The sequence below is a fragment of the Dictyostelium discoideum genome (assembly GCF_000004695.1).
Source record: "Dictyostelium discoideum AX4 chromosome 1 chromosome, whole genome shotgun sequence".
NCBI lineage: Eukaryota > Evosea > Eumycetozoa > Dictyosteliales > Dictyosteliaceae > Dictyostelium > Dictyostelium discoideum.
Genome location: NC_007087.3, coordinates 3599217 through 3627208, shown reverse-complemented (window position 1 = coordinate 3627208; position 27992 = coordinate 3599217). Strand labels below are relative to the sequence as shown.

General features: G+C 26.1%; 4 protein-coding genes across 4 annotated transcripts; 1 reads left to right on the top strand and 3 right to left on the bottom strand.

The window, feature by feature from the left end:
• Window positions 1-856: 856 nt before the first annotated feature.
• Window positions 857-11062, bottom strand: DDB_G0270964 (hypothetical protein; the record flags this gene model as incomplete). Its single annotated transcript, XM_002649155.1, has 8 exons — window positions 857-5345; window positions 5438-6471; window positions 6557-9061; window positions 9155-9188; window positions 9284-9715; window positions 9802-10117; window positions 10159-10280; window positions 10428-11062. The coding sequence occupies 8 exons, from the start codon at window positions 11060-11062 to the stop codon at window positions 857-859; spliced, it is 9567 nt and encodes a 3188-aa protein (XP_002649201.1).
• A 567-nt stretch (window positions 11063-11629) lies between these two features.
• DDB_G0295763 (hypothetical protein) lies at window positions 11630-13684 on the bottom strand (the record flags this gene model as incomplete). The annotated part of the gene is made up of 2 exons (XM_002649154.1): window positions 11630-12728; window positions 12804-13684. 2 exons carry the CDS (start codon window positions 13682-13684, stop codon window positions 11630-11632), a joined length of 1980 nt encoding a protein of 659 aa, XP_002649200.1.
• Window positions 13685-14320: 636 nt separating this feature from the next.
• On the top strand, window positions 14321-16863 carry DDB_G0270644 (hypothetical protein; the record flags this gene model as incomplete). The annotated part of the gene is made up of 3 exons (XM_641204.1): window positions 14321-14773; window positions 14826-15287; window positions 15352-16863. The coding sequence occupies 3 exons, from the start codon at window positions 14321-14323 to the stop codon at window positions 16861-16863; spliced, it is 2427 nt and encodes an 808-aa protein (XP_646296.1).
• Window positions 16864-17476: 613 nt separating this feature from the next.
• Window positions 17477-27794, bottom strand: DDB_G0270962 (IPT/TIG domain-containing protein; the record flags this gene model as incomplete). Its single annotated transcript, XM_002649153.1, has 7 exons — window positions 17477-21938; window positions 22031-23064; window positions 23144-25639; window positions 25783-25837; window positions 25977-26414; window positions 26499-26975; window positions 27160-27794. 7 exons carry the CDS (start codon window positions 27792-27794, stop codon window positions 17477-17479), a joined length of 9597 nt encoding a protein of 3198 aa, XP_002649199.1.
• Window positions 27795-27992: the final 198 nt, after the last annotated feature.

The window sequence follows — 27992 nt, the reverse complement described above, 5'->3', positions numbered from 1 at the left end:
CATAAAATTAAGAAAAAATAATAAAAATAAAAAAAAAAAAAAAAAAATGGAAATATTACCCACATGAAAAAAAAAAAAAAAAAAAATAAAATAAAAATAAAATTTTTTTAAGAGGTAAAGACTTTAAAAAAAAATTGATACCAAATAAATAAACAAGAAATCAAAGTAATAGGCTTTGTGTTAATTAATATAAATTTTTTTTTTTTCTTTTTTTTTAAAAAACTTTTTACTGGCGAAATGAATTTTCATTTTATTCACTTCCCGATTTTTTATATTTTATTTTTTTTTCATATTATTTAACCATAAAAATAAACGAAAAATAAATTAAGAAGACAAAATAAGAAAAAAAAAAAAAGTTATAAAAAATGATCAAAAAAAAAATTTTTTTTTTTTTTTTTTTTTTTTTTTTTATCATTTTTTATTGTTACTATTATTTTTTTTTTTTTCCTTTTTTTTAATTCTCCAATATTTTGTATTACACCGATATACTACATACTTTTTTTTTAAAATGAATTCCAAATTTGCTCACCTCTGAACAATTGGTACGAACGGTGAATTCAACGTTCGTACCCTTCACTTGGAAAGGTGAATCTGCCAACGTTGAAGCTGCTCGTAAGTTTATTTACATCGTGCCAAGTGTAACTCTCTTGCTCAATTCGGCAAATGCACTGGTGAGGAATAAACTGGTTCAGCATCTGAATCATTATATGTAAAAGATTACAATATTAAATATATAAAATAAATAATATCTAAACATAAAAAAAAAAAAAAAAAAAATAATAATTTATTGAAATTTAAGGAAGGAAGATCCTTCCATACGTTTAATGATAAAAGATTATATTTATTTATATTTTATTTATTTAGTTTTAATACAAACATAAGTTGAGTAAGAAATTGAATAGGTGGAGTTTTTATGGGTGATATTATCCGTGCATGTTAGATAAGTTGAAAGATCATAATGAAGTTCTTTTTCATTTGTTGGACATTTGACATTAGTTCCAGTTGTTGGTTGGAGATCTATTGAATATGGATTGGCTGAATCATAAATACATGTGGAATCATCATCAATTGATGGAGTTGGTGGTAATGTTGGTTCTGGAATTATGTTATCATCTGGTGATGATTGAGATTTCATTGTACATTTATAGTATGGATAATCTGTAATGCATGTAATTGAGTTCTTAAAGAAAAAGATTTGAGTATCATCTGTATCTGATAAACAAGAAATCGTATCTTTATCTTGACTTAATGATTCATCTTTTGAGCATGAAAGTGTAGTATTCATAATGAAGTAATTTTCAGTTTCATTATTATAACATCTTAATGGACTATTATTAGAGTGTGTTGATAATGAATTTTCAATGAGATTATATTGACATTCTAAAATATTTGAATATTCATCATCTTCAATTGGATCGGATGGTATGATGAATGGTGGTGAAATTTCACATGATTTTGTTGGGTCAATATGACAAATTAATGTTGAATTACCAAATGTGGTTGTTGAATTTGTTCCATCTTGATGTTGTTGAGCACATATCATACCATCGTTAATAAGATCAGGTTTACAAGAGAATGATTCGTTGAAAATTGATGAAATTCCATTACCATCAATACATACTATATCTTGACCGTAAAGATTATCGACTTGTAAAGCTAATCTTGAATAATCGACCATACATCTTACCCAATAGTTATCGGTTGGTGTTGGAGTTGGTGAAATAGTTGGAGTTATGGTTGGAGTTATGGTTGGAGTTATGGTTGGGGTTGGTGATGGTGTACTTCCACCTGAAATAAGAATGGCTGTTGCTGTTACAATTGCAGTAACGATAACACCACCTGCTGTTGCTGCTATTACTGATACCCTTGTAACGACTACAGCAACACCTTCGATCGTTGCACTGGCAATGGCTGTTGCTGTTGCTGCTGTAGTTGCTGCCGCTACCGCTGTATCTACCGCCCTTGTTGTTGCGGCCGTAGTGGCTACTGATGTTCCATTACCGAAAATAGTTGGTATTAATCCAGCCAAGACTCCTGATACTGATACTCCAATTGCACTTCCGATAATACCTATTATAGTATCTTTTGGTCCATTAGGATCATTATGATCATGGCTTCCACTGTCATCGTGGCTATCACTGTCATCATCATGAGTGAATTGTGAATAGGTTGGTTGATAACTTTTATAGGTTAATGTTAATTGTTTGGCGCCTGCGCTTGATTTCAACACTATACAACGAACTTCATTTGGAGATATAGTATTGATATTTAAACAATTGCTACTTCCAATTGTAATTTTGGGAGTGTTTGTTAAGTATCCAAGATTATGTCCTTTAATGATGATATGAGTATTTGATTTTGAGCTACTTGATGATGGTGTTACACTTTCAATTATTGGATTTGAGTAAACGAATGAAGTATCGATATTACTTATTTGACCATTTAATTCTACAGCAATTGGTAAATTAAATTCATCACCACTAAGAGTTTTAATTTTAATAGATGTTTCTGTTTTTTCAATGATAGCTGTTGGTTCATTATTAAATTTAACAACAATTTCATCAGATCCATCATCATATTCTATAAAGTTATTACCAATGATTGTTATTAAATCATCACCTTTGAATGAAAGATATGATGGTAAACCAATACTTTTAATTTCTGGTGGTCCATAGTATTTATATGTAATGTTATCGTTTGAATCTTGATTTCCAACATTTAATAAAACAATGGATTTAATTGAATTCTCCACGATTGGAACTTTACATGTAAATGTATGATTTGGATAGAATTGAATATCTTGACATTCGTTATTACCAATTTTAATTAGTTGATCACTCTTTCCAAAACTATCACCTTGAATTGTAATTAATACTTCTTGATTACATCTTCCTTTATTTGGATTGATTGATTGAATAAATGGTTTATCATATGAAAATTGTTGATTTTCTTCAGTTTCTTGATTTTCAATTTTAACTTTAATCGATAAATCTTTACCTTGACCTACTGGAACTTGACATGAAACTTTTGTAGAATCAATCCATTTGATTTCTTCACATTTTATATTATCAATAAGTACTGAACTATTGCTGTTGTCTTTTGATAATAATTCGATTGGAATAAAGTTTTCACCAGTTATAGTAATAATTTTATTGGAATGTGTTGGTGCTGTGTAGTATTTAAACTCTTCAATCTTTGGAGGTTTATATGAGAATGATTTTACTTGATTTGATTTTTGAGTTCCAACTAAAATGAATATGGTATGATTAGTTCCAACTCCTGCTAATGGTTTACATGTTAGTTCTGTTGAGTTAATCCATGCAATATCATTACAAAACTCGTTATTGATAGTAACTGAATTTATTGAGTTATTTTTATTTTTTATATTGTTGTAATGTTCTACTAAAATTGATGGAATGAAATTGGTACCTGTAATTTTAATAGTTTCACTGCCACTGGTTGATGCTAATAGTGTTTTACTGTCAATCATTGGTTTTTCATATGAAAAGAAAACATTTTCATTTGATTGTTGATTGGCGACTGTTACAACTATTTTATAATCTAAACCAATACCTTGAATTATTTTACATTTAATTGTTGTCGAATTTATCCACTTTGTTTCATTACATTTATTTTCACCGATTCTAACGAAATTATCATTTTCATTATGTTTTTCTTGATTATAGTTTTGGATAAAGTTTTCACCTGTTATTGTGATTTCAGTATTGCCATCAGTTGGACTACTATAGTTTTTAATATCTAAAATTGGTTTATCATATGAAAAGTAGACCGTTTCATTTGAGTTTTGATTACCAACTGTTATGATAACTCTATGATTGGTACCAGTACCTGATATTGGTTTACATTTAACTGTTCTTGAATTGATCCAAATAATTCCATTACATTTATTATCACCAATCATTATATAGTTCTCTGATTGATTGAAATTATTATTATCTGCTAATTGTTTTGGAATAAAGTTGATACCTGTTATTGTAATTTCAGTATTACCATTTGTTGAACCTGTGTAATTCTTTAAATCTAAAATTGGCTTCTCATATGAGAAGTAAACGGTTTCGTTTGAATTTTGATTGCCAACTTTAATGATTATTTTGTAATTTGACCCAATACCTGCTAATGGTTTACATTTAACTATTGTTGAATTAATCCAAATAGTTTCATTACAATATTGTTTACCTAATAGTATTGAATTTATAGTTTTATTTTCATTCTGGTTGTAATGATCTGATAACTCTTTTGGAATAAAGTTATTACCTGTTATTATAATTTCATTGTTACCATCTGTTGAAGAATAGTAATGTGTCTCATTTTTGGTGGAATTATTGATTGTATCAAGTTTTGGTGGATTGTAAGAATACAAATAATCAGTATGATTTGATGATTGAAGGCCTACTTTTACAATGATTGTATGATTAACACCAATTCCCGGTGGGATTGTACAATTTAATTCATAGGAATTGGTCCAATTAATTGATTGACAAAGATAGCTTTCACCAATTAATATTTCTGATTGATTTAACCATTGTGCAATAGTTTCATTGTTTTCATAGTATGGACTTAAATTTTCGAATGGTAAAAAGTTGTAACCATTTATAACGATTACTTCACCACCATCAGTTGTTGCTGATGAAGAGTTTTGTGTTAGTTTTTCAATCCATGGTTCATAATAAGAGTAGGTGAAAGTTTGGTTTTGGAATTCTGAAATTTTGATACTGATTGATTTATCTTTACCAATTGAATCAGCTAAAATACAATTTAATATATCAAAGTTTTCATTGATATATTGATAATTTTTATATTTTAAATATTGACAAATTCCTTGATCTTTTATATCTATATCTTCAATAATTTCTAAACTTTCACAGAAATCGAATTCGCAACTTGCATAAAACTCTTGGTTAATAATAATATCGACTTGTTCTGCAATGTATGTACCTAAACCTCTACCTATTACTGTGAAATAATTTGTACCTGTTGTGTTTAATTTTGATTCATAATTTGAAAGAATGACTTGGTCTATAATTGGTGAAGGATAACTAAATGATATTTCTTCTAAACTGTATTGATCATCTGAATAAACAACTACAAGTCCATTAATAAATCCAAATGGTGCTGAAACAATAATCTTTTGATTTGAAATGAATTCAATATCATTTACTAATAAGTCTCCAATTTTTACTGATTGACCTTTTCTAAAATTATTACCATTAATTGTAACTTTTGTATTGTAATCTCCATTTGTTGGTAATATACTATTAATAATTGGTCTTTCAAATGAAAATTCTAATTTAACACCATTTTTTATAATCATTGGTAAACTATTACTATAAAATAATTGAATGTAACTTTTAAAAAGAAATTTATATATTAATAATTTAATTTAATTTTTTTTTTAATTTTTTTTTTTTTTACATACTTTAAAGAACCTAAACCAGAAGCAATAAATGAAAATGAATCAACTCCATTTATGCTTGTTAATCCAAAGATAGTATCAGTTAATTCAAGATCATCAATAAAAACTTTAAGGTTTGGATTTGTAATACCATATGGGAAGAAATTAAAACCAATTACTTTAATTTCAGAATTCATTTGAATTGGACCACTTGATGGGTATTGAATTTGAGTTACTGTTGAAATTGGATATATAAAAAAGAATGATTTTTTAAAATCCAACAAGAAATTATATATATTATTTTCACTATAACCATTGTAAAAACTAATTGGAGAGGCTGAGTATGATTTGATTTCTGATGGTACTGAACAACTAAGAGTTTGAATATAATCATTTTGATTTGTAACAATATTACCAATGATTGGACATTCATAACCTGATAAAAATATTCTAGTTGAACTATCAAATAATCTACCAATAATTGTAAGTGAATATTGATATGGTGCTTGAAGTGTTGTTGTTGGATTAATTACTTGATTTATAATTGGAATGATTGAACATGATTGTAATACTTTTCCACTTTGGTAGTCTTGAATAGTTGATTCTGTAAAGCTACAAATTGCTGAATCAAATGTAATAATTGAAAGACCATACTGTGGGTTACTTGATGATTTATAGAAATAAGTTTGATATGGCGAATCTGGATAACTGATTTTTGATGAAATTGAAAGTTCAATTAAATGGAAAATATCTGAATTGATTTCGAAAAGGTAATCTAATGAATTCTTTACTCTTTTATTATCATAAATACATGGATTCTTTGGAGTAATATATTTTGCAAGTGTTTTAACTGTTGAGTATGATTCTGATGATTTGAAATAGTTATAGAATTTACCACTTGTCCAATCATTAATAATTGAATTTCCAATCCAACTTGATTCAATTTTATTTTTAATATATGTAAGATTATATTGCTTGATTTGTTCTAAACATACGCCTGTTAATAAAAGAGTACTCTTTAAATCTTTTTTATTCTCTCTAATAACTTTTTCTAATTCCTTTGAGGTAAAAATGATAATATATTAGTATTTTTTAGTTTTTTTTTTCTTTTTTTCTCTGTAATTAAAATGTTTAAAAACTTACTAAATTTGATAAATCGCTACAGAGGAAATCGCATTGCCCTAAATATGAGAAATAATCATTTAATTCGGTTTGTTGATCTCCAACTGTTACTTGGATATTTAAATTATCACCAGTTCCAATTGGTACATTACAAATAACAGATTTTGAATCTACCCATGTTACAGAGTTACAAGGAATACCTCCAATTTTAACAGAACTTGATGAACCTGCTGAAACACCAACTGGTACAAAATTAGAGCCAGTTATTAAAATATTACTATTTGCAAAGTTTTCATATTTTTTATTATCTAATTCAGGTTTTTTGTATAATGTTGCAAAAAGTTGGTACAAATCTGATCTTTGACCACCAACTCTTACCATTGGAGAGATTGTACCAATACCTTTTTGTACGATGGCTTTTACGTGTGTTGAGTTAATCCATGTCCATGATGGAGATAAAACATTATTAAACGTGACTGAATGTAGCGAACCAATTAATGATTGATTATTAATTTGACCTACAAAGATAGCTGGAATAAAGTTGGCACCTTTTATTATAGTTTCACCACCATCAGTTGGAACTGCTGATAAATCAACAATTGTTGGAAATAGATAATGCAAAGTATAATTTCCAGTTGGACGTTCATCTAAATCACCTGGGTATGTAGTTGTTGACGCTTGTTTACCGACAGTTACTGAAACGGTGATCCACTCACCAAAACCTGGTGGCGCAATAAATACAATCGTATCTGAACTCTTCCAATTGATGTTGGTATTTGTAAGATTTGTTCCTTTGAATGTAACAAAATTATCATTATTCCAAATGATTTTAGATGTGTTCAAACCGAGATCAATGATTTCTTGTGTTGGTGGAAAGTTTTTGCCACTCAATTGAAAACTACCACCATCAGTTGGAATACGAGCGCCAGGTGGTGCATAATATAAGAGAGGTGCTTTATAAGAGTATGCGAATGTAAATGTTTGTGATGGGAATTTAATGATACCACTTCCAACACCTAATGATGATTTGATACAAACAAAAACATCATACTTGGAATAATTGAAAAACTGGGCATTCTCAGAGTAAACTGTTGAATCAATACATGGATGACCTACTTCTGATCCTGGAATTGATGGAATTTTTGATGAACTTGGACAATACTTTTCAATTTCACAATAAATTGCTTCTTTTTCAATATTATCGATGTATGGATAAATGGTGATATTGGTTATTAATGAACGATAATATTCACCAATGACAAAGAATCTATTGATGATACCTGTACTAAATGGTTGACTAATTACTTTGACAATGGTTGATGATGGGTATGAAAATTCAAGATTATTAGAGATTAACTTATTGATTCTATTTTGAGTGAGAACAAAGGCACCACCAAAACCTTTTGGAACGATTACTTTTACAGTATTTGCTGTTCTTGATGTTATTGTTGCTTTGACTTCAGAATATGAATCTTGAATGATTTTAAAATAAACATCATAGTTGTCTTTATCTAGATTTTCACCATTAATTGTAATAGTATCTCCGATTTTCGCAGTTGATGGTGCTAAACTATACAATGTAATTGGTAGTGAATAATATGGACATGAAAGCAAATAATTCGAAATAACTAAAGTTTGAATATTTGAAACCACTGAGTAATGGCATAGCAAGCCTTTATACATAATAATTGCAAGACCTCCAGTTGATGTTGATAAAAGTTTATGTGTTGATAATGTAATTGCTCCATCTGAATATGTATATTTGGTAACGGTTGAACTGGCTGCACGATTTGAAATTTCAAGAAGATCATTTGTGATAGTGAGAAAATCATTGATTGAATTTTTTGCTTTACTTAACCCATTGGTACCATATGTACATAAATTATCATGTGTAATTGAAATAACATATGGTGAAATCGATGTTTGTGGTTTACCTGTTAATAATAGTGAATAAAGTTGTCCACCCATCCAATCATCATATCCATTGTGGTTTAAAACCCAAGTATTGTTGAATATACCAAGTAATGATTGAGCACCTGTACCATATTTATTAATCTCTGAAAAACAAACGCCTAAATTTAAAAGTACACTAACTATATCTTTTGTATTTAAAGCACCTGGTGGTGTACAACTGTATAAACATGGATTTCCAACAGCTGGCAATACTGGTGCATAATTAATTGGGCATGCATATTTGGTTTTAATGTAAATATAATAATGACATCCCCCGTTAGAAGAAACCTCTTTGGCACTGACAAAAGTGTATGTAGCCGTTGGATCACATGTCATACTTAAAATGTCAGCCCTTTGATATTTACCTCTACATGGTGGTCTAGTTGAATCAGTTACTGATGTATGAGCGATATATATATCATTACTATCACCAATATATATAGAAGTATTTTTTAAACTACCAACATGAATAACAACACCATTGATATATTGGCAAGCTTGATAATCTACACCAGGAACTGCTGTAGCTTGATTTGTACAAAAGTTAACAGTATTACCTATACCATAATAAAGCTATTTAAAAAAATAATAAATAAATATGTTAGTTTTAGTTTTAGTTTTTTTTTTTAAAAGTTAAATTCTTACTCTATTTGTGACTCCACTGACAGTGATATCCACTGTTTTTGGACTATCTTTTGTTCTAATTAAAATTAATAGTTTGATATATTGTGTTTGTTAATAAAAATCAATATTATTTTTACTATTATTACCTAGTTATTATTACTTTAAACTTACGTTTTTATTGGAGTAATATCATAATAGGTATAGTTAAATGCATTAAAATAAATTGTTGATTCGCATACATATTTAGTTTTAATTGTTACTGTATATACACATGCAGGAGATTCAATAGTTGAAACCAATTGGTAATGTTGATTTTCGTCACAATTTAAAACAATAATAAAATTTCTTTTATTGGAATTTGATGAGCAACTAGTTGTTAGTCTTGAAGAGTATTCAAATTTAATTTGATTTAAATCATATGTTACCTTTTGACCTAAACTTGCTTGAGCGATTTGATTGTATACTCTATTGATTGGATCGTATTGACAAGCAAAATGAAAAATTGTACCATTCAAGGGTTCGTTACAAATTTGTGCTCTATTACCAATATTAAATATAATTTCTCCTGTACTATAACTTGCAGTATAATTTCTTGTTGAATCTCTATATATATAGATTTACCGAATTGTTAATTATTTAGAGGAGGGGCACGATAAATAAAATATTAAAAAACTAAATTTAATACTTACAACATCAATGGTGAAAGGTCATAATATTGTATTTGTCGTTTGAATAAACGTAATGTTGGACATGCGTATTTGGTATAAACTTTTATTTGATAAATACATTGTGATTCTAATGTAAATTTATCTACATAATATTCTGTGAATGGATCACAAATTAAAATATACTTTGATGAATATTTGTTACCGTTTAATGAGCATTCTGTGAAACCAGTTGTTGAACTATAAAGTATAGTTATTACATCATTTGTAAATGTAATTGTTCTTGGTTGACTGAGAGATCCTACCATAACTGATTTTGGTGATGTTGCATATCTTGAATCTAGTTTATAATGATCGCTTTATTAGCAACTGTTAAAATACATGATTGATAACTTAATGTTGATGTACCGAAAGTACCACATCTATTTACATTTCCGAATAAATTAAAGAGAATATCTTTTGTTTGGTCATCATTGGTGATTTGGTGTGAAGTGCTTGTTAATCTATTGGAAAAAAAAAAAATTAAAAAAAAAAAAAAAAATTAAAAAAAATGAATTGAAAAAAGTGGGAAATAAAAATAAAAATAAAAATAAAAAATAAAAATAAAAAAATGGATAATTAAAAATATGAAAAAGAATTTAATAACTTACAATTTCATTGGTGTTAAATCATAAAATAGACCTTGATTAAATAATACTCCTTTATTTTTACATACTAGTCTTGAAGCGATATTAATTGTATGTTCACATAATACTCTTCTGTTATTAGTACTTGTTACTGAAAATTGTTGAATTGGATCACAAGTAATAACTAAAATCAAAGTTCTACGGTTACCATTAGAGGCACATGTTGTTGATGGTAAAAGAGTTGATTGATATTTAATAGTAATACCGTTTGTTCTATATGTAACAAAATGTGGTTCTGAAAGTGAACCAACAGAATTATATATTGTTTGCGAATTTTGAAAAATAGCAATACAACCTACTGAAAGACCACCTGGACACATATGATCATTAAAACAAGGATTGAAATACATTAAATAAGATGTTTGAATTCCACCAGAAAGTTCTGCATCAAAACTTGCTCTATGAGAACCTTGATGATCAGGTATGATAATAGAACTTAAATCATAATAATCGTTATTTACAAAATCATAAAAAACACATGATGATAGTGTACCATTTGTTGACCAATTTTTTGTATCAAATGGGTAGCTACCAAATGTGAAACAATTACAATATATAATAAATAATAAAAATGATATCACTATTTTAAATTTTACCATTTTTTTTTTTTTTTTTTTTTACAACGTAATTTTTCATAAACAATTAATTCTCTTTTATTTTTAAAAAAAAAAAAAAAAAAAAAAATAATAGTAAGATTTTTATCAAAATTTTTTTATAGAAAATTACGAGTATGTCGTAATAAAAACTAAAAAACATCAAACTTATCTTTTTTTTTTAGATGCGATCGTTTGGCAGTTTTTTTTTTTTAAACTCGCCAATAAGAAAAGGTTTCTGAGTTGGATTTTTTTTTTTTTTTTTTTATTTTCACAGAAAAACCATTTCGAAAATGAAAAAAAGATTTCCAACATCAACAAATGATCGCATCTAAAAAAAAAAAATAATTTTGATGTTTTTTAGTTTTTATTACGACATACTCGTAATTTTCTATAAAAAAATTTTTAAGACTGTTGGATGTTAAAAAATTAAAATAAAATTAAAAAAAAAAAAAAAAAAAAAAGCAATTTCCATTTTTAAAAATTTTCCTTAACTTCATTCTAATTGGGTTATATTTGTCAATTGATTTAAGTTTTTTTTTTTTTTTTTTAAATTATTAGTTTTTTTTATTTTTATTTATTTTTATAAAATTCTTTAAATTCCAAATTAAATAATTGAGAATTAATAATAAATGAACCACCATAATTTTTAATTAAATGTTTAAAAATTAATAAATCACCATTTCTCATTATTTCATTTATAAAGGTTTCCCAATTAAATTTTTTAGAATGACAACCAAGCTGCATAATTTCAATTTTTTTATTAAAAATAAAATTAAATAAATAATCAATATATTCAACTGTAATATATTTAATATAATATTTTGTATCTATTGAATTACCAGGAAAATGAAAATTAATTATATTCATTCTTGAAATTTGATTATTATCTAATAATTGAAATATTTTTTTATAATAACCAATTTTAAATAATGAAATAAATAATTGTTCATTATTAATTGAATTAATTTTTAAATTTTGGTTAATTATAATTTCCTTTTTTGAATTTTTAAATTCATTAAATGTTGTTGGTGTTTTTGAAAATAACCATTTAATAATTTTATAATTATTATGATTTTCATTTTCAATTAATGAAAAATCAAAAGAAGATGATTTAATTTTAAATGTTTTTAAAATTTCAATAAATGAATCTTGCTTATTATAATAATTTAATGAATTATATATTAATTCCTTAAATAAATCCAAATTAGGTATTTCTTTAAGATGATTATTATTATAATTTAATAATAAATCTAAAAATAATTCACCTGGTTTTTTAAAATTTGTTGAAACTGTTTTAAATTGATTTGGTATTAATTCAATTTGATGATTACTATCATTAATGATAATTGATAAATTTCTATTTAAACTTTTCATTAATAATTTATAATGTTTAAATACTTTAATTGATTCAATATTAACCCAATTCAAATTTAAATCATTAAAAAATAAATCTTGATAATTTTCAAAAAAATAATTTAAAATTTCAATTGATAGTATTCTTGAAAATGTAATTGATTTATATTTTTCATAAAAATTTATTGAATTGTTTTCTTTAATAACTTTATCTAACAATTCAATATTATTACTTGATAAAATAAATGAATTAATTAAATATTCAATCTCTTGTCTTTTACTTGTAGTTTCATTTGAATTTGGATTTAGTTCAATCCTTTTTAATAAATTTGAAATTAGTTGATTTAATTTCTCAGATTTATATTTAAATAAATTAAAAAAACATCCATACTGTCTTTGTTGCGGTTCTTGTTGTTGATAATCTTGATAAATTTTATTTTCAATTTCATTTTCATTTTTAAATAAAATATAATAATTTAATGGTTTTTCATTTTCATTTTTATTAATTATTAAATAAAATAAATTAATTAGTTCTAATATTTTAAATTTAATTTCTGGTTGTTGGTTATTATTTAAAATTGATGAATATTCTTCTAAAATTTCATTAATTGACAATTTTTTTAATTGATTTGTAAATAAATTAGATTCTAATATTTCTTTGTTTATTTGATTATTGCTTGACATTGTTTGTGAAGAAAATTTTAAAATTTCAATTAAATGTTTTAATTTAAAAGAGTTATTAAACAATTCTATATCACCATATTCTAAATTCTTTAATAGTTTATCACCACCAATCGTTATTATATATTTCAACATTTTTAAACTTTTATAATTAAAAACTTTAAAATTATCATTAAATTTATTAATTTTATTTTTGTTTTTTTTATATATTAATTTGATAAATGATTTTAATGCTACTAAATTTGATGATTGAATAATTTTAATAAATAATTCATTAAGATTAAAGTTTTTTGAATAATATTCATTATTACCAAATAATTGATTATAAAATAGTTCATCCTTTTTAATTAGCTCTAAGATCAAATTTGGGAATGTTTCTCTAATAATACCTGTAATTTTAATTTCAAAAAATAAATATTGATTATTTTTGACTTTATCTTTTAAAATTTCAATACCATTTGTATATTTAGATAAAATTTCTGAAACATTATATAATCTATCATATGAATAAATATTTGAAAATTCAAAATTTGAATATATAATTTTATTCAAATATTTGTTTCTATAAAATTTCCAAAAGTTTATTTCCATTGTTAAAAAAAAATGATCAAAAAAAAAAAAATAAAAAAAAAAAAAAATAAAAAAAAAAAAAGAAAAAAAAAAATTTTCATTCACAAAACAAGTACCATCTTTTTCTAAAAAAAAAATATATTTATTTTTTTAGTGGAGCAACAACACTTTTTTCTCTTTTAAAAATTAGCGATCCCTTTTTTTTTTTTTTTTTTTTTTTTTTATCGTATGGAGAAGTGGACTTGATGCTAATGAAGTAATGGGTACCAATAAAAAAAATTGTTGCATTTCTCAACACAATTTTTTTTTTCGAGACACCTCCTTGCTTTTTTTTTGCTCGTGCCCGTTCGATATTTTGTGATATAAAAAAAAAAAAAACAAACGAAAATTTTTTTAGTTTGCATTTTGAAAAAAAAAGAAAGAAAAATTATCTCTTTAAAATCAAAAAAACATTAGGAAAATAATTTTTTGTTTTTTTTTAAGATTAAAATTTTGATTTTGATGCAAATCGATTGTAATTTTTTTTTTTTTTCTCAACTGTACTCTTTTTTTTTTCTCAACTGTACTCTTTTTTTTTTCTCAACTGTACTCTTTTTTTTTTTATATATAAATAATTTTTTTTTTTTATATTAAAATAAATAAAACAAAAATAATAACATGAGAAATAGATATATAATATTTTTATATTTATTTGTAATAATATCACAGATTTATTGTAGTGATCCTCCAAAATGTAAAACAACAAAAAATGTTTACAAGGATAGTCAGGTATTTGGAGATGGAGATTCTAAAGAAAAGAATGTGGAATGGTGGTTTTTAGAGCAATTGAGTCACAGTAAAGGTGCTATTTATACTGATAGCACATTAAAAGAAATGAATTCAGAGATTAATGAAATAGTTGATTTTAATATTAGAGATCCAAATACAACAAAACCAAACCCGATTACATCAACATACAAACAGAGTATACCAAATGAATCTGGTGCTATTTTATTTAATAGTTTGTCTTATAATGATCAACCCAGTAATGGTGATGATAGTGTTTGTGTTAATTATTTTATCTTTTTTTTTTTTTTTTTTTTTTTTTTTGATTATTATTTGTTGTTAATAGTTTTCTAATATTTTTATTTTTTTTTTATTTTTTTTATTTATCTAAAAAAAGGCACATGCAAAAGGATTTTTCATTTGGAATGAAAATGGGGGAATTCATGTAATTCACAGTGTTCCAAGATCTCCAGAAACAGGATATGAACCTCTTTTTAATTACGACAAACATACTTTAAATAATCAACATGCTCAACATTCAATTTGTATAACTTTGTCAAAAGAAGAACTTCATATTATTCCAAAGTATATTATTTATAGTAATTTAAATATTCGGACCATTAATACAGTTTTTAAAAAGGTAAAAAGGGTATCATCAGCCAATTCTTATTCAGAATACCTCAAAACTGAGCTTGACCGTAAGAACCAAAATGTCATTAATTTGGAAACAATTAATAGTAAAATTGAACCTCCCAAAACTTTTATTGAATTGGATAACCTAATGAAGGACCATATTATTGTTGGAAATGAACCTGATATATGGAACGGAGTTATTTATTTAAATAAATGGTCACAATTGGTAAGAAATTTATATTTTTAAAATTGTGTTTTTAAATTACCAAACTAATATTCTTAAAAAATAGGCAGAATTAATTCTAAACCAAGAAATTACATCATCAAACCCGACTCTAAATCCTCTTGAATCAAATGTTCACTATAATAAAATTTATGAAAGTGATAAAGGGAGATACTTCATTCAAACAACAAATAAAAACCTTTATAAAAAGTATAATGAAAAAATTGAAGAAACTCACAAGGAAAAAATTAAATTTTTTATAATTTGGCATTATATAGATAATTTTAAAAATGGTAATAATTTTAAAACAATGGTCCATACTCAAACAAAGATTACAAAAGGTGAAAATGCAATTTCTCAAGCAGTTGAATCAATTTATCTTTCTTACAGATTCGAAACACCTTGGTCAAAAGTTATTAGTGCTGATTCAGGAAGTGACCATTCAAAAATTTCTTATCAATTCAATAATATAGATAAAGTAGATAGTGGTGGCGGTGGTGGGACTATTTGCTTTGGTGATTTAAATTGGCAAGGAAAGCAAGAGGCACGTGGAGGTGGTGCTTTTTGTAGTGATAAAATGAAATATCTTTCTGAATACTTTTACAGAAGAGTTGGTATAATTAGACACCCAGAGAATAATCAATATCTTAAAAAAGAATCATTAAGATTAAATAGCATTGCAGGTCAAAAGTTGAATTTAAACGGATTAATAACTAAATATCCAAATAGTCTCAAAGAAATTTTAGGTAACAGAAAGCTAGACTTTGAAACCAAGGTTAAAGGTTATGGAGATGATGAAAAATACTATCATTTGAATCCATTTATTATCGTTTACAATAATGAAAAAGATGAAGATAAATTATTTTCAAATGAATATAATTATGGTTATGACAATGTTTATATTCCACTATTAACCCAACTTAAGGATCAAACTACAACAAATAAATACAAATCAGAGTTTTTTGATTTCAATGTGTTTCCATCAATCAATGGGGAAATTATTTTATGTGATGATAATGATGTCACTTGTAGCTTTGAAAAGTCCAAATCTTACCAATTGTATAAAGATATCTATGTTGAATCAACATTAACAGTTACTTTAAAAAAAGATAAAAGTGTAAAAGATGAAACAGAAAATACAATTGTTGTACCAACATCAACAGTCACACCTTTCCCAGACAAGATATATATCGATTTAAAAACTGTGAATTCAGTTAAAGAACTCTATGAAAAATTGAATTTTAAAAAAAATGAAAACATCATTCAATTGAAAGAAGTCAATATAGAAGATTTAGAAAAATTTAAATTCCCAAAAGAAGGCGATCAAAGTGATAGCGAAGAAGGTCATGATGATAAGGATTATAATGAAATTAATAAAAAAATATGTAAAGCTTATCCAAGTGATACAGATTCAAAAATCATTAATTATCATCCGGATTGCCAAGATCATCTTATCTATTGTATTCTCTTAACAGAAAATAAACATGGTGATCTACAAAATATCGATTCCATTGAAGAGTTTAGAAAAGTTTTGGGTGAATATACCAAAGATGTAAGTATTAAATATATTTTATTTTAATTTAATTTTTTAAAATTTAACTAATTCCAAAAATAAAATTTTTTAGTTTTCAAAATTCGATAAAACCAAATGGTGCATTAAGAAATAAAAAAAAAAAAATTCTATTTTAAAATAAATATCACATTTATTTTCACATTTAATTATTTTTTAATGGTTAATCAAATAAAAAAATGAAGCTTGAAAATATGAAGATGGTTGCCATAATTGAATTACTGTAGCCAGATTTTCTAATTATTCTTTTTGATTTAAACCATTGAATTTATCATTTTTTTAATTTTTAATTTCATCCTGTTTATCTTTTTCTAGTTTTTCTATTTCATTTTTAATTTTTCTTTTACCTTTACTATTACTATTAATAAAGTATTAATTGGATAGTTAGCTATAACTTGACCTCTTGAATGTTACAAAAAGGTTAATTTAGTTTTTTTATTCAAAAAATTAAAATTAATTAGAAATATTCAGAGGAATAATTAATATTAATATTAGTAAACAATAATTAAAATGTTATACATGTAAAAACACTAAAAATGAATTTTGTATCAAATTAAATTATTGATAAAACCATTATCTCATTTTATTTTTTATTTTTTTTTAAAAATTATTTTAATTGTTTTTATTTTGTTTTAATGCAAACATAAGTTGAATATGAAACTGAATAAGTGGAGTTTTTATGGGTGGTATTATCTGTGCATGTTAGATAAGTTGAAAGATCATAATGAAGTTCTTTTTCATTTGTTGGACATTTGACATTAGTTCCAATCGTTGGTTGGAGATCTATTGAATATGGATTGGCTGAATCATAAATACATGTGGAATCATCATCAATTGATGGAGTTGGTGGTAATGTTGGTTCTGGAATTATGTTATCATCTTGTGATGGTTCAGATTTCATTGTACATTTATAGTATGGATAATCTGTAATGCATGTAATTGAGTTCTTAAAGAAAAAGATTTGAGTATCATCTGTATCTGCTAAACAAGAAATCGTATTGTTATCTTGACTTAATGATTCATCTTTTGAGCATGAAAGTGTAGTATTCATAGTGAAGTAATTTTCAGTTTCATTATTATAACATCTTAATGGACTATTATTAGAGTGTGTTGATAATGAATTTTCAATGAGATTATATTGACATTCTAAAATATTTGAATATTCATCATCTTCAATTGGATCGGATGGTATAATGAATGGTGGTGAAATTTCACATGATTTTGTTGAGTCAATATGACAAATTAATGTTGAATTACCAAATGTGGTTGTTGAATTTGTTCCATCTTGATGTTGTTGAGTGCATATCATACTATCGTTAATAAGATCAGGTTTACAAGAGAATGATTCGTTGAAAATTGATGAAATTCCATTACCATCAATACATACTATATCTTGACCGTAAAGATTATCGACTTGTAAAGTTAATCTTGAATAATCGACCATACATCTTACCCAATAGTTATCGGTTGGTGTTGGAGTTGGTGAAATAGTTGGAGTTATAGTTGGAGTTGGTGATGGTGTACTTCCACCTGAAATAAGGATGACTGTTGCTGTTACAATTGCAGTAATAACAACACCACCTGCTGTTGCTGCTATTACTGATACCCTTGTAAAGACTACTGCAACACCTTCGGTCGTTGCACTGGCAATAGCTGTTGCTGTTGACGCTGTAGTTGCTGTTGCAATCGCGGTACCTGTTGCTGTTGTTGTTGCTGCTGCTGTGGCTACTGATGTTCCACCAATGAAAATGCTTGTTATTAGTCCACTTATGGCTGCTGATACTGCTGCTCCAATTGCACTTCCGATAATACTTATTATGGTATCTTTTGGTCCATTATTGTCTTTATCATCATCATCATCGTGGCTATCACTGTCATCATCGTTTTTGTGAGTGAATTGTGAATAGGTTGGTTGATAACTTTCATAGGTTAATGTTAATTGTTTAGTGCCTGCGCTTGATTTCAACACTATACAACGAACTTCATTTGGAGATATAGTATTGATATTTAAACAATTACTACTTCCAATTGTAATTTTGGGAGTGTTTGTTGAATATCCAAGATTATGTCCTTTAATGGTGATATGAGTATTTGATTTTGAGCTACTTGATGATGGTGTTACACTTTCAATTATTGGATTTGAGTAAACGAATGAAGTATCGATATTACTTATTTGACCATTTAATTCTACAGCAATTGGTAAATTAAATTCATCACCACTAAGAGTTTTAATTTTAATAGATGTTTCTGTTTTTTCAATGATAGCTGTTGGTTCATTATTAAATTTAACAACAATTTCATCAGATCCATCATCATATTCTATAAAGTTATTACCAATGATTGTTATTAAATCATCACCTTTGAATGAAAGATATGATGGTAAACCAATACTTTTAATTTCTGGTGGTCCATAGTATTTATATGTAATGTTATCGTTTGAATCTTGATTTCCAACATTTAATAAAACAATGGATTTAATTGAATTCTCCACGATTGGAACTTTACATGTAAATGTATGATTTGGATAGAATTGAATATCTTGACATTCGTTATTACCAATTTTAATTAGTTGATCACTCTTTCCAAAACTATCACCTTGAATTGTAATTAATACTTCTTGATTACATCTTCCTTTATTTGGATTGATTGATTGAATAAATGGTTTATCATATGAAAATTGTTGATTTTCTTCAGTTTCTTGATTTTCAATTTTAACTTTAATCGATAAATCTTTACCTTGACCTACTGGAACTTGACATGAAACTTTTGTAGAATCAATCCATTTGATTTCTTCACATTTTATATTATCAATGAGTACTGAACTATTGCTGTTGTCTTTTGATAATAATTCGATTGGAATAAAGTTTTCACCAGTTATAGTAATAATTTTATTGGAATGTGTTGGTGCTGTGTAGTATTTAAACTCTTCAATCTTTGGAGGTTTATATGAGAATGATTTTACTTGATTTGATTTTTGAGTTCCAACCAAAATGAATATAGTATGATTAGTTCCAACTCCTGCTAATGGTTTACATGTTAGTTCTGTTGAGTTAATCCATGTAATATCATTACAAAACTCGTTATTGATAGTAACTGAATTTATTGAGTTATCTTTATTTTCTTCTTTGTTGTAATGTTCTACTAAAGTTGATGGAATGAAATTGGTACCTGTAATTTTAATAGTTTCACTACCACTGGTTGATGCTAATAGTGTTTTACTATCAATCATTGGTTTTTCATATGAAAAGAAAACATTTTCATTTGATTGTTGATTGGCGACTGTTACAACTATTTTATAATCTAAACCAATACCTTGAATTAATTTACATTTAATTGTTGTCGAATTTATCCACTTTGTTTCATTACATTTATTTTCACCGATTCTAACGAAATTATCATTTTCATTATGTTTTTCTTGATTATAATTTTCAATAAAGTTTTCACCTGTAATTGTGATTTCAGTATTGCCATCAGTTGGACTACTATAGTTTTTAATATCTAAAATTGGTTTATCATATGAAAAGTAGACCGTTTCATTTGAGTTTTGATTACCAACTGTTATGATAACTCTATGATTGGTACCAGTACCTGATATTGGTTTACATTTAACTGTTGTTGAATTGATCCAAATAGTTTCATTACATTTATTATCACCAATCATTATATAGTTCTCTGATTGATTGAAATTATTATTATCTGCTAATTCTTTTGGAATAAAGTTGATACCTGTTATTGTAATTTCAGTATTACCATTTGTTGAACCTGTGTAATTCTTTAAATCTAAAATTGGCTTCTCATATGAGAAGTAAATGGTTTCATTTGAATTTTGATTACCAACTTTAATGTTTATTTTGTAATTTGACCCAATACCTGCTAATGGTTTACATTTAACTATTGTTGAATTAATCCAAATAGTTTCATTACAATATTGTTTACCTAATAGTATTGAATTTATAGTTTTATTTTCATTCTGGTTGTAATGATCTGATAACTCTTTTGGAATAAAGTTATTACCTGTTATTATAATTTCATTGTTACCATCTGTTGAAGAATAGTAATGTGTCTCATTTTTGGTGGAATTATTGATTGTATCAAGTTTTGGTGGATCGTAAGAATACAAATAATCAGTATGATTTGATGATTGAAGGCCTACTTTTACAATGATTGTATGATTAACACCAATTCCCGGTGGGATTGTACAATTTAATTCATAGGAATTGGTCCAATTAATTGATTGACAAAGATAGCTTTCACCAATTAATATTTCTGATTGATTTAACCATTGTGCAATAGTTTCATTGTTTTCATAGTATGGACTTAAATTTTCGAATGGTAAAAAGTTGTAACCATTTATAACGATAACTTCACCACCATCAGTTGTTGCTGATGAAGAGTTTTGTGTTAATTTTTCAATCCATGGTTCATAATAAGAGTAGGTGAAAGTTTGGTTTTGGAATTCTGAAATTTTGATACTGATTGATTTATCTTTACCAATCGAATCAGCTAAAATACAATTTAATATATCAAAGTTTTCATCGATATATTGATAATTTTTATATTTTAAATATTGACAAATTCCTTGATCTTTTATATCTATATCTTCAATAATTTCTAAACTTTCACAGAAATCGAATTCGCAACTTGCATAAAACTCTTGGTTAATAATAATATCGACTTGTTCTGCAATGTATGTACCTAAACCTCTACCTATTACTGTGAAATAATTTGTACCTGTTGTGTTTAATTTTGATTCATAATTTGAAAGAATGACTTGGTCTATAATTGGTGAAGGATAACTAAATGATATTTCTTCTAAACTGTATTGATCATCTGAATAAACAACTACAAGTCCATTAATAAATCCAAATGGTGCTGAAACAATAATCTTTTGATTTGAAATGAATTCAATATCATTTACTAATATGTCTCCAATTTTTACTGATTGACCTTTTCTAAAATTATTACCATTAATTGTAACCTTTGTATTGTAATCTCCATTTGTTGGTAATATACTATTAACAATTGGTCTTTCAAATGAAAATTCTAAATTAATATCATCGTTTATAATCATTGGTAAACTATCACTATAAAATAATTGAATGTAACTTTGAAAAAAATATATTTTAAATATTAATAATTTAATTTTTTTTTTAATTTTTTTTTTTTTTTTACATACTTTAAAGAACCTAAACCAGAAGCAATAAATGAAAATGAATCAACTCCATTTATGCTTGTTAATCCAAAGATAGTACCTGTTAATTCAAGATCATCAATAAAAACTTGAATGCTTGGATTTGTAATACCATATGGGAAGAAATTAAAACCAATTACTTTAATTTCAGAATTCATTTGAATTGGACCACTTGATGGGTATTGAATTTGAGTTACTGTTGAAATTGGATATATAAAAAAGAATGATTTTTTAAAATCCAACAAGAAATTATATATATTATTTTCACTATAACCATTGTAAAAACTAATTGGAGAGGCCGAGTATGATTTGATTTCTGATGGTACTGAACAACTAAGAGTTTGAATATAATCATTTTGATTTGTAATAATATTACCAATGATTGGACATTCATAACCTGATAAAAATATTCTAGTTGAACTATCAAATAATCTACCAATAATTGTAAGTGAATATTGATATGGTGCTTGAAGTGTTGTTGTTGGATTAATTACTTGATTTATAATTGGAATGATTGAACATGATTGTAATACTTTTCCACTTTGGTAGTCTTGAATAGTTGATTCTGTAAAGCTACAAATTGCTGAATCAAATGTAATAATTGAAAGACCATACTCTGGGTTGCTTGATGATTCATAGAAATAAGTTTCATATGGTGAATCTGGATAACTGATTTTTGATGAAATTGAAAGTTCAATTAAATGGAAAATATCTGAATTGATTTCGAAAAGGTAATCTAATGAATTCTTTACTCTTTTATTATCATAAATACATGGATTCTTTGGAGTAATATATTTTGCAAGTGTTTTAACTGTTGAGTATGATTCTGATGATTTGAAATAATTATAGAATTTACCACTTGTCCAATCATTAATAATTGAACTTCCAATCCAACTTGATTCAATTTTATTTTTAATATATGTGAGATTATATTGCTCGATTTGTTCTAAACATACACCTGTTAATAAAAGAGTACTCTTTAAATCTTTTTTATTTTCTCTAATAACTTTTTCTAATTCCTTTGAGATTATAATGTAAAAAATTAGTATTTTTTAGTTTTTTTTTTTTTTTCTGTAATTAAAATGTTTAAAAACTTACTAAATTTGATAAATCGCTACAGAGGAAATCGCATTGCCCTAAATATGAGAAATAATCATTTAATTCGGTTTGTTGACCTCCAACTGTTACTTGGATATTTAAATTATCACCAGTTCCAATTGGTACATTACAAATAACAGATTTTGAATCTACCCATGTTACAGAGTTACAAGGAATACCTCCAATTTTGACAGAACTTGATGAACCTGCTGAAACACCAACTGGTACAAAATTAGAACCAGTTATTAAAATATTACTATTTGCAAAGTTTTCATATTTTTTATTATCTAATTCAGGTTGTTTATAAAAAATTACGGGATATGGACTCGTTTCAGTACTTTGGCTTCCAACATTTACAATTGTAAGGATTGCTCCAATACCTTTTTGTACGATGGCTTTTACATGTGTTGAGTTAATCCATTTCCATGATGAAGATAAAACATTATTAAACGTGACTGAATTTGGTGAACCAATTAATGATTGATTATTAATTTGATCTGCAAGCGAGACTGGAATAAAATTTGTACCTTTTATTATAGTTTCCCCACCATCAGTTGGAACTGCTAATATGTCGAGCAAAGTTGGTGGAGAATAATATAAATAATAATCTATTGGATTTTCATTTAAATCACTTGGATATATAGTTTTTGACGCTTGTTTACCGACAGTTACCGTAACGATGAATGGTCCACCGAAACCTGGTGGTGCAACACATAAAATCGATTTAGAACTCTTCCAATTGATATTGGTGCTTGTAAGATTTGTTCCTTTGAATGTAACAAAATTATCATTATTCCAAATGATTACAGATGTGTTTAAACCGAGATCAATGATTTCTTGTGTTGGTGGAAAGTTTTTACCACTCAATTGAAAACTACCACCATCGGTTGGAATACGAATGCCAGGTTGTGTATAATATAAGAGAGGTGCTTTATAAGAGTATGCAAATGTAAATGTTTGTGATGGGAATTTAATGATACCACTTCCAACACCTAATGATGATTTGATACAAACAAAAACATCATACTTGGAATAATCGAAAAACTGGGAATTCTCAGAGTAAACTGTTGAATTAATACATGGATGACCTACTGCTGATTCTGGAATTGATGGAATTTTTGATGAACTTGGACAATACTTTTCAATTTCACAATAAATTGCTTCTTTTTCAATATTATCGATGTATGGATAAATGGTGATATTGGTTATTAAAGAACGATGGTTTTGACCAATAACAAAGAATCTATTGATGATATCTGTACTAAATGGTTGACTAATTACTTTGACAATCGCTGGTGATGGATATGAAAATGAAAGTTTATCAGAGGTAGTTGGATTAAGTATATTTTGAGTGTAGACTAATGCATTACCAAAACCATTTGGAACAATTACTTTTACAGAATTTACGGTTCTTGATGTTATTGTTGCTTTGACTTTACTGTTGTCGTCAATTATGTTGAAATAAACATCATATCTATTTGTATCTAAATTTTGGCCATTAATTGTGATAGTATCTCCAATTTTCCCTGTTGGTGGTGTTAAACTGTACAATGTAATGGTTGGTGAATAATATGGACATGAAAGCAAATAATTCGAAATAACTAAAGTTTGTAAATTTGAAACTATTGAATAGTAGCATAGCAAATTTTTGTATTTAATAATTGCAAGACCTCCAGTTGATGTTGATAAAAGTTTATGTGTTGATAATGTTATTGCTCCATCTGAATATGTATATTTGGTAACGGTTGAACTGGCTGCACGATTTGAAATTTCAAGAAGATCATTTGTAATAGTAAGAAAATCATTGATTGAATTTTTTGCTTTACTTAACCCATTGGTACCATATGTACATAAATTATCATGTGTAATTGAAATAACATATGGTGAAATCGATGTTTGTGGTTTACCTGTTAATAATAGTGAATAAAGTTGTCCACCCATCCAATCATCATATCCATTGTGGTTTAAAACCCAAGTATTGTTGAATATACCAAGTAATGATTGTGCACCTGTACCATATTTATTAATCTCTGAGAAACAAACGCCCAAATTTAAAAGTACACTAACTATATCTTTTGTATTTAAAGCACCTGGTGGTGTACAACTGTATAAACATGGATTTCCAACAGCTGGCAATACTGGTGCATAATTAATTGGACATGCATATTTGGTTTTAATTTCGATTGTATATATACATGCCCAATCATCGGCAGTCTCAGTCGCGCTAACCACAACGTTTATTGCTGTTGTATCACATACCATATTTAAAGAGTTCACTCTTTGATATCTTGTATTTTGGCATACTCTGGTTAAATCAAATGGTGTAGTATGATATATATTTATACCATTATTACTTAGATACATTGATGTATTTTTTAAACTACCGACTTGAATAACAAGACCGCTGAGATATTGACAAGCTTGATAATCAACCCCTGGAACTGACTCCACTTGATTTGCACAATAATTAACAGTATTACCTATACTGTAATAAAGCTGTTATAAAAAATTAATAAAGTAAAGTTAGTAAATATTTTTAAATATATACATAAAATATTTAAATTTCAGTTTGACACGTTTGATGTTTGTTTAAAAAAAAAAAAACAAAAAAAAAAAAAATTTTAAAAATTATCCCTTACTTTATATGGATATCCACCAACAACAATATCTACAGTTTTTGGACTATCTTTCGTTCTAATTAAAATTAATAGTTTTGGTTGTTAATAAAGATTATTATTATTATTATTATTATTATTATTATTATTATTATTATTATTATTATTATTATTATTATTATTATTATTATTATTATTAAATTTAATTTAAAACTTACGTTTTTATTGGAGTAATATCATAAAAGGTAGTATTAATTCTATTGTAATAAATTGTTGATTCACATACATATTTAGTTTTAATTGTTACTGTATATACACATACAGGAGATTCTAAAGTTGAAACTAATTGATAATGTTGGTTTTCATCACAATTTAAAACAATAATAAAAGTTCTTTTATTGGAATTTAATGGGCAACTAGTTGTTGTTGGTGAAGTATATTCGAATTTAACTTGATTTAAATCAAATGTTACTCTTTGACCTAAACTTGCCTTTGCAAGTGGAATAAAACTTTTAGAACGTGGGTCATATTGACAAGCAAAATAATAATCATTAAATGCATCGCTACACATTTGTGCTTTATTACCAATATTGAATACAATATTATATTCATATCCGCCTGTAATATGACCTGTTGTATAATTTCTTGTTGAATCCCTATTATTTATTTTATTATTAATAATTGTTAGAAGTGCAAGAATAAAACATTAAAAAGGTTTTTTAATTAAATTGAATACTTACAACATCAATGGTGAAAGGTCATAATATTGTGATTCTTTGAATAAACGTAATGTTGGACATGCGTATTTAGTATAAACCTTAATTTGATAAATACATTGTGATTCTAATGTAAATTTATCTACATAATATTCTGTGAATGGATCACAAATTAAAATATACTTTGATGAATATTTGTTACCATTTGATGAGCATTCTGTGAAACCAGTTGTTGAACTATAAATTATAGTTATTCCATCATTTGTAAATGTAATTGTTCTTGGTTGACTGAGAGATCCTACCATAACTGATTTTGGTGATGTTGCATATCTTGAATCTAGTTTATAATCGATCGCTTTATTAGCAACTGTTAAAATACATGATTGATAACTTAATGTTGATGTACCGAAAGTACCACATCTATTTACATTTCCGAATAAATTAAAGAGAATATCTTTTGTTTGGTCATCATTGGTGATTTGGTGTGAAGTGCTTGTTAATCTGTGGGAAAAAAAAATAAAAATAAAAAAATTAAAAAAAAATAAAAAAAAGTGAAAAAAGATTAGATTTTTTTATTTTGAAATTTCGTGTTTGATCCTTTTTTTTTTTTTTTTATTTTTGGATAATTATTTTAAAAAAAAAAAAATAAAAAAAAATAAATATGAAAAAGAATTAAATAACTTACAATTTCATTGGTGTTAAATCATAAAATAGACCTTGATTAAATAATACTCCTCTATTTTTGCATACTAATTTTGAAGCGATATAAATTGTATGTTCACATAACACTCTTCTGTTATAAGTACTTGTAACTTTAAATGGTTCATTTGGATCACAAGTGATAACTAAAATCATAGTTCTACGGTTACCATTAGAGGCACATGTTGTTGATGGTAAAAGAGCTGATTGATATTTAATAGTAATACCATCTGTTCTAAATGTAACAAAATGAGATTCTGAAAGTAAACCAACAGAATTAAGAACTCTTTGTGAATTTTGTACAATAAAAGTACAACCTACTGAAAGACCACCTGGACACATATGATCATTAAAACAAGGATTAAAATATATTGTATATGGTGTTTGAATTCCACCAGAAAGTTCAGCTGTGAAACTTGCTCTGTAAGCACCTTGATGATCAGGTATGACAATAGCTCTTAAATCATAATAATCGTTATTTACAAAATCATAAAAAACACATGATGATAGTGTACCATTTGTTGACCAATTTTTTGTATCAAATGTGTAACTACCAAATGTGAAACAATTACAATATAAAATAAATAATAAAAATGATACAACTATTTTAAATTTTACCATTTTTTTTTTTAATTTCAATATGATTATTTTTTTTAAAAAAAAAAAAAAAAAGAGTGTGGTTGATTGAAAAAAAAAAATATAGTATTTTCCAAAACGTATTTTAAAGTTTTAAAGATGCAAAGCTAAAAAGTGTAAAAAAAAAATAAAAACTAGCAAAGCTTTGTAAAAAAAAAAAAAACCAAGCGGTAGAAAAATGTT